Source organism: Castanea sativa, chromosome 1 (assembly GCF_040712315.1).
Source record: "Castanea sativa cultivar Marrone di Chiusa Pesio chromosome 1, ASM4071231v1".
NCBI lineage: Eukaryota > Viridiplantae > Streptophyta > Magnoliopsida > Fagales > Fagaceae > Castanea > Castanea sativa.
The window spans coordinates 61988260-61996044 of NC_134013.1; the positions used below are offsets into that span (position 1 = coordinate 61988260).

General features: G+C 36.8%; 1 protein-coding gene across 1 annotated transcript; it reads right to left on the reverse strand.

Annotated features, from left to right (window-relative positions):
- Positions 1–1638: 1638 nt before the first annotated feature.
- On the reverse strand, positions 1639–3052 carry LOC142631617 (uncharacterized). Its single transcript, XM_075805829.1, has 4 exons — positions 2958–3052; positions 2595–2738; positions 2238–2389; positions 1639–2039 (listed from the first exon to the last, which is right to left on the reverse strand). The coding sequence occupies exons 1-4, from the start codon at positions 3050–3052 to the stop codon at positions 1639–1641; spliced, it is 792 nt and encodes a 263-aa protein (XP_075661944.1).
- Between the last annotated feature and the right edge of the window lie 4733 nt (positions 3053–7785).

The following is a 7785-nucleotide window of genomic DNA, read 5'->3' on the forward strand; positions in this document are numbered from 1 at the left end:
TCTTCCAATGGCGCGATGATGAGATATGTGAATGTGGTAAGGTGCTTATCCCACAACAAAGGCAAAGGATCATCCAACTTGAGGCTGAGCTTGCAGACTGCAAGAAGAGAGAGAAGTTTCTAGTTGTAGTTGTGGCATTGTTAATGGTGATGTTTGTAGTTCTATGTTTGCTTAGGTAGAGTTGCTGTGGTTGGTAGTGCATGTAGGGTTGCAGTGTTTATGTGTAGAGGGTTGGCAGTGTGCTCTATTTTGGTAGGATTGGTTATTAGCAATGACACACCTGCTGCTTATTTTGTACTCTTTCTGTTGAGAAATAAATGAATACCTTTCTCATTCAATGTGTGGATTGGAAATAGCAGGATTGGTATTGGTGTGTAACATAGTCCCTGTTGAGAGATAACATATTCCAAGAAAGCACTACCTAATATATTGCCAAGTGCATGCAACAAATAAAACTGGTATTAACAGATAACATATTCCAACATACTGCCAAACTTAACCCAAACATCTTCATAGTTATCATTTAGAAAAGAAAAAGTATGTTTACAAAACAAAAAGGCATTATTCAATTGCCAATCTTAACCCAAACAGCAGGGCATTGTTTAACTAATACCAATTATACAAAATAAAGGCTTGGCTGTAATTATACAAAACACAAGTCATTCATCAAAAGATATAAAACAACATCCCATTCATTTTTTCTTTGGAGCATGCCTTGATGACTGACTCCCAGCAATGATAGCCCCCATGTATCTAGGTGCATTCATAGAAGCATTCAGGGTCTCTGATGTGACCATCTTTTTCCTCCTCAGTCTTGGAGTTGGACTGTTGCTTAAGTTGGGTGGTGCAATTGGATTGGAGTTGGCCTAAACTGGATTGGATGAACCTATGGGGGTCTAGTGTGCACTTGGACTAGATTGGGGTGGTGGAAAAGGTGTGCAGAGCTGTGCATAGTGTACTGGTATGGTGCACTTGGGCTGGATGAGAAGTGCATGCTGGTCTGGTATGGAGATGGTGCACTTGGGCTGGATGAGAAGTGCATGCTGGTTTGGTATGGTGCACTTGGCTTGGAAGAGTTTGTCCATGGCTAAGAAAATGCACAAGGAGTGAAGCTGTGCATGTTGGAATGGAATGATGGAAATGGACTAGGAGAGCTTGTCCATGGCTGAGTCACTGCACCAGGAGTGAAGCTGTGCATGCTGGATTAGGACGATACAAATGGCTGAGGTGGTGTAAATGGGGTGGCTGAGCTTGGTTGAGCTTGAGCTTGTCCTATTGGCTGATTAATGTTGGAACATTTTTTGTACCTACTGGTCTACAAACAAGAAATCCACATTTAATATGTAAAAACTCTCACACATTTACTTGACAGATATGGTAGAATGTTACCTTATTGGCTACATTGGTTCTGTTTGTGGTGCCTTGTAGCTTCTTTTATTGTGTCCTATTTAATATGTAAAAACTTTCACCCTTGCAACTTCTTTTATTATGTCCTATTTTACCACAGGCCCTACACTGTTTGGAGATACCAGCTCTCCTACCTGCTGGTTCACCAGGCTCCCTTGCTCTCTTCTTCTTAGGCCTGCCAAGTGGCTTTCTTTTGATAGGAGGTTGAACATGTTGGACACCACTGGGCCTTCACATATTCTGCCTATTGATAGGTGCAAATACTGGCTCATAACAGGCCTTATATGTGGAGACATGAAAACACCTATGCACATACTGCTCAACATCCTGCCTGTTGAAGAATATGCAAGAAACTGCATGGGCACATGGTTTGCTAGTTGTATCCCATTTCCTCCAACTACAATGTCCTTTGGCCAAGTCCAAGGTGAAGCTTTGCAGTCCATTTTTAACCTCAAACTGTGTATCACCTGCCCAACAAGCAAGCCACCTGCTGCTTGCAGTCTTTTCTCTATGCAACCTCTTAAGTACTTTAAGGCATATCTCTGATTCCACTTTCATGATCTTTTGTCTATTCTCTTGAAACCTGGTCATAAGATATAACCTGATGGACTCTAGCTGCAAGCACACACAAACTGTTCATCAAACAATGTATTTGACTAACTATTACTCAAAGGCTTAGATTCATACCATAACAAATATAGGCTTAGATCTAAACTTCAGAATCCTACTGTTAAAACTCTCACACAAGTTGTTCAGTACTGTATCACTCAACCTGTCCTCACTGAACATGTGTCTGGCCTATATGGTGGTTGAATGATCTTGCAACCAACTGTGTGCATCCTCATCAATTCCCTTCAGTTCATCCATCAGCCTATCAAACTTAGCTTTATAAGTAGCTTTGGCTGCTTTCCAAAAGAACTCTCTGATCAGAACACCAGGATGGTTCTTTCTGAGATTATTGTAGAGGTGTCTGCAGTAGATCCTATGCTCATATTGTGGTCAATTATCAATGAAGGTCTACACCAACCCCTGACAGTACAACAACAACAATTGTGGTGTAGTAACTCTATACATCCAATATGATAATGCATATAAATATGGTAATAAAGATACATACCTTCTGCTGGTCTGATATAAATGTCCATCTTGTGTTCTAACCAATGTCTGCTAGTAGCAAATTTATGAACCAAGTCCAGGAGTCTTTAGTTTCAGCCTCCACTACAGCATATGCAAGTGGGAGGTACTCTTCATTAGGGTCTCTAGCAACTGGTGTGATTAATTGCCCACCTGACTTAGTCATCAAGTGGCAGGAATCCAAACCAATTATTGGCCTGCATCCAACCATAAACCCTCTCTTACAACCCTACAGGCATATGTACAGCCTCTTAAAATAAGGAACTCCACAAACCAAGTCCATCTCAGCAGCCAAATCACCTTCATTAAAGGTATGTACCTTCATAAGTATGGTACTGCCAGGGCTAGCCCTCCTTAACTCCTCACAATACTCCCAAAGTTGATTGTACTGCTATGTGTGAGCCCCATCAACATACTCTATTGCCTTCTCCCTAGCCCTGCTGGCTTTTCTTGCACTTATGTTTAGTGGAAACTTCTTATGTACAGCATCTTGGATATCTTTTAGTTTCATGTTAGGTTTTTTTCTCACCTTCTTCATCAACTTCTTCCTAATGTATGAAGAAGTGCACCTTGGATTCTTATAACTCCTAGAGCATGTGTGTTGCAAATTCAATGTTCTTAGTTGGTAGCTCTTCTCTCTTGGCACCTTTGTTAGATATGCCAAAAACTTGCAGCTTTTCTTGCAAATTGCTCTTACCCTCTACAAATCATTTTTTTGCAAATTTGATCCCCCAGCCACCATGAACTGCATAATCAGTTATAACTTCTTTGAATTGCTTAGTTATTGTGAACAACATATCTATCTCAAATTTGATATGTTCAGCCTTAGCAACTGGCTTAAACACTAGGAAGGTCCTCTTTTGTCCCATTTCCTTTTCCACAGGTGTTTTCAATTCATCCTTAGAGCTATCATCACTATCATCCCCAATATCATCATCAGATGATAATTCCTCAAGACTGTGCAACTACTCACTCTCATAATCAGAGTTCATTACACCAGCATCCATTTGTACTGGTTCAGTAATATCCTTATCAGAACCATCCCAACTATCACTACTATCCTCCACAAACTCCCTCTCATCAGGATTCACTACATCATCCTCTAGGCCACTTCCTTCACCATCACCTCCTCCACTGTCACTGCTATCAGCTACATCCTTGTCCTCAGATGGGTGCTGAGTCACAGGTTCCTTACCTACTCTCCTAGAATACACCTCTGCAACATCAACCTCAACAACATAATCATCAATGGGATCCTCATTATCATTGTTATGATCTTCACTACCAGAGTTACTATTGTCAGCATCTTCACTACCTTCATCATGGCTGGCATCATCATTACTGCCATATCCTAAAAGGTTTTGTTCCACTGCTAATGGTTGCACATCTACCCCAATATGTTCACCTTCGTCTATTAGTATAGGATTATCCACAAGGTGCTCTACAAACATGTGAATTTCTTCATGACCAATCACTAAATCTGTCATAAACATGGCATCATTATCATTAACTATCAAATGGAAATTAGCTCTCTCTAGATCATTACCAGGCATTTTATACCAAAGCCTGCTCATAGAGGTGTATCCAAAGTCCCTGCATATAACCTTAATCTCTGTCTTCGACCACCTATCAGGGGCACAATTATCCACTACATCCACTTTACCTCCCACATATTTTCGAGGGTTATCAGTAAAATACCCACCATGATGCACAGACAAGCTAAATAGCTCACTCATGTTGCATGCAAAACACATATAAACCATTTAAATAATATTGACTACATTCCAAAACAGCACTCATTAGTTAACAAAATATCACACATTAATTATTTGCCAAATCAGCACTCATCATTCCACAATCCACCTCAGCTGTTTCGAATTATATAATATGGTAATGCACATTATCTTCAACATTGTTTGGAAAGCACAAACAAAAACATAGTAAACAACAATGTCATAAAAAATAGACACATGCATAGTAATCCACAAACAAACACATGTTAACATTATATATCATAAAATCACTTTAATAATGACTCAACATTTTGGCCCACTAATTTAGTATACATCACACACAGAATCAGCCATTATCTTCAACAGAGGAAAACAGGGACCACATTGGAAGCCACAAAGAAACACATGTTAACATTATATATCATAAAATCACTTTAATAATGACTTAGTATTTTGGCCCACTAATTTAGTATACATCACACACAGAATCAGCCATTATCTTCAACAGAGGAAAACAGGGACCACATTGGAAGCCACAAAGAAACACATGCCCAAACAAGGACCAACAAACAGTCAAAAGTCACTAAACAAACATAATAAAGTCAAAACCTAACAATGAATATACAAAAGCAACATTGTGGCCCCTCCGCATAATATAAAGCTAGCTATATATAAAGACATACACAGAGAGAGAGCTAATACCTATATGTTTGGTTTCAGTTTACAGAGATAGAGATCTTACTGCTTTTCTCTTCTCTGCTATTCCAAGAAAAGTGGGTTTAGGTATATATATTTCTGGGTTTGTTTGTCTGTGATGGTGGTTTGTTTGTCTACGATGGTGGTTGTGGTTTAAAATTTTTGTCTGCGATGGTGGTTTGTTTGTTTGTCTGTTATGGTGGTTTAATGGCTATCTCAGATCGAGAGAAAGGTGGACTGATTTGGTTTGGGGGTTCACAAAAAGAGAAGGTGGACTGATTTGGGGGTTCACACGCGCCACAGGTGGTTGTAGTGAGGGTCACGTGAAGGTCACGTGTGACATAAAATGGCGGGAAACCCATATGGCATGGGTGACAGGAGCCACGATGGATTTTAATTAATATTTTAATCCCTCCGTTAGCCACCTCAGCTATTTCCGTCTGTTGACTGATGAAAATGACTAAAATAACACGTGTTAATTGGTTTGAGGACTAAAAGTAGTGAAATGAAAATGTAAGGACCAAAAGGGAAAAAATGTCAAAATATAGGGACTAAAAGTGCATTTACGCCTTTTTTTAAACCCCAAAACCAACGGGGAATATTCAAGAGCATGATTCAATCATTCAAAATCTAACCCGAAGTCTATGAATCAATCCCACATGTGTATTAATCATGATCTCACATCACGATAGTTTAGAATTGCATTTGCCGAAATTGTTTAACCTATTTGAGATTCATTCATTGGGAATTTTTTTGAAAGGATCTCAGTTTTTTATTTGTTTTATCTCATATTCTCATGTGTTATTCTTTTGGTTGCGCTCATTTCGTGCATGGTGCGATGTTTATGAATGTATTGGTTTGATTTAATAACGACGAGATTATAGCTAGCCATTAATTCCAAGGAGACCAATCTTCAGATTAAAGTGAAATGAGTGCTTAACATTTTCCCCTTTCATCACTTAGCTTCCAATTTAGATAGAAGGATTTAAGTTAGTGTTTTTCCTTTGTGATTTTTCTTGCTTAGTTTGTAACTAGAAATTAAACTGTTGTAATTTTCTTTCACGTTGTAACTAGAGGAATTATTTCTTTTTTTCTCCATTAATGACATAGTCAAATTATGAATTTTATTTTGAATAAAATTTTATAAAATTATTTTTTTTTTCAAAAAGAATAAAGTGGTGACTACATTTGTGAATCCCTTGATGTAGGGGAGTAGACATTGTCAGTCGAGCATTTTTATAGGACTCATTATCCAAGGGGATATCCAAAAATCTCGGCCGTCTTTGGTCGTGTTTCTCACATCCTAGATCCTGTGTACACATGTATGAGGATTGCCTATGCATTCTAATTCAAGATAAGTAATGAATGTTTTCTCTCCAAAAAAAGAAAAAAAAAAAGTAAAGAATGTGCTTTAATTGCAATTTATGGTATCTTGCTTTGATTTAGGAATTATGAAGAATTGATATTCTTTAAATGGGAATTCTAAGATTTATTTATATAGCTACTACCTATAGTAAAATATGGTTGACTTCAATTGGTTGGGCAAATTGAATAGATAGTATGGTGGGTTCTAATTAGCTCAATGAACTAATGAAGTATATTATCGTGGAATAAGAGATATGGGGCTCAATCTATATCTACACTAAAACCAATTAGTCTCTTAACCTAATGATAAGAGTGCAATCATAATAGAGTGGTTAACGAGATTGTATCTATATAAAAATAAAAATAAAAACAATGAAATGCATGAAATCCTAGAATTGGGTTGTCTATTTTAAATCTCTTTCCTTAGACAGTTCACCTCATATATGCAAAATTGTTTTACCTTCCATGTTTGGTTTGATGTCATTTCATTAGTTGATTTGCTTTCCATATTTAATTTGATATGGTATATTTGATTTACTTTCCCATATGTAGTGTGATTTGATTTGTAGTTTGAATATTTAAATATTTTTCCTTTTTTGTGTTTAGATTTACTCTTTATAATAAAATCTTGCCTTATATGTCATTATTTATTATATATAATAAGTGTGTAATTAGAATACTAAAACAGAATCCCCTTTGTTTCTAAAAAAAATGAATACAAAATCTCCTTAATATTTTTCTTAAATAAAAAAAGGTGCATGTAACACAAGTGGAAGCTTACTAATTGGTTAGGTAAAGTTGAGTGTCTAAACCCTTTTCAAACCTATGCTTTAACTCTAGACTAAGGTCTTGTTAATTTAAATCTTTACATAGGGTCAAAGTGGTTCTTGGATTGGACTTAAATGAAGTGACAACTCATCTCTTTACCCTAACCTTAGAGGGGTTTTTTTTTTTCCTTCTTTGGAGAAACAAACAAACACGCACACATAAGGAAGAGAGAATGAGATTCTATCATAAAATCACACCATAAAATCCAATAAAAAAGCACCCTAACCCAAGAGTTGGTAGTGTATTATAGGTCCAAGCGAATGGACCCACACTGGGATACTTCCAAAAAAGTAATTCACATGACATGTTGACATTCAAATGTCACATTTAGGGGTGCTCACACATATCTTTAAGTGAACTTCTTCATTTTATTTCTCAAAAAAAAAGAAAAAAAGAATTCATTTTGAATCTTATACTTCTATTTTTACTTATCTGTCTCAATATTTGTATTTTAGCTACATTCATTTTATCAAGATATTGCTACTTAACAGCCCTAAAACCATTACTACAGAACATAGTTGATCTTAGTAATTTTACAAAATTTTCTCTTTATCTTAATATCTATTCTATTATTATAAAAAGAAAAAAAAGTATTTTATGATTACACAATACTCATATTACA

Coding starts and splice junctions, on each gene's coding strand:
- LOC142631617 (XM_075805829.1), bottom strand. CDS start 3,052: ATGAAACTAAAAGATATCCAAGATGCTGTACATAAGAAGTTTCCACTA. Junction 2,739..2,957: donor GCTAGGGAGAAGGCAATAGA/GTATGTTGATGG, acceptor GGTTGGATGCAG/GCCAATAATTGGTTTGGATT. Junction 2,390..2,594: donor ACTAAAGACTCCTGGACTTG/GTTCATAAATTT, acceptor ATATGAGCATAG/GATCTACTGCAGACACCTCT.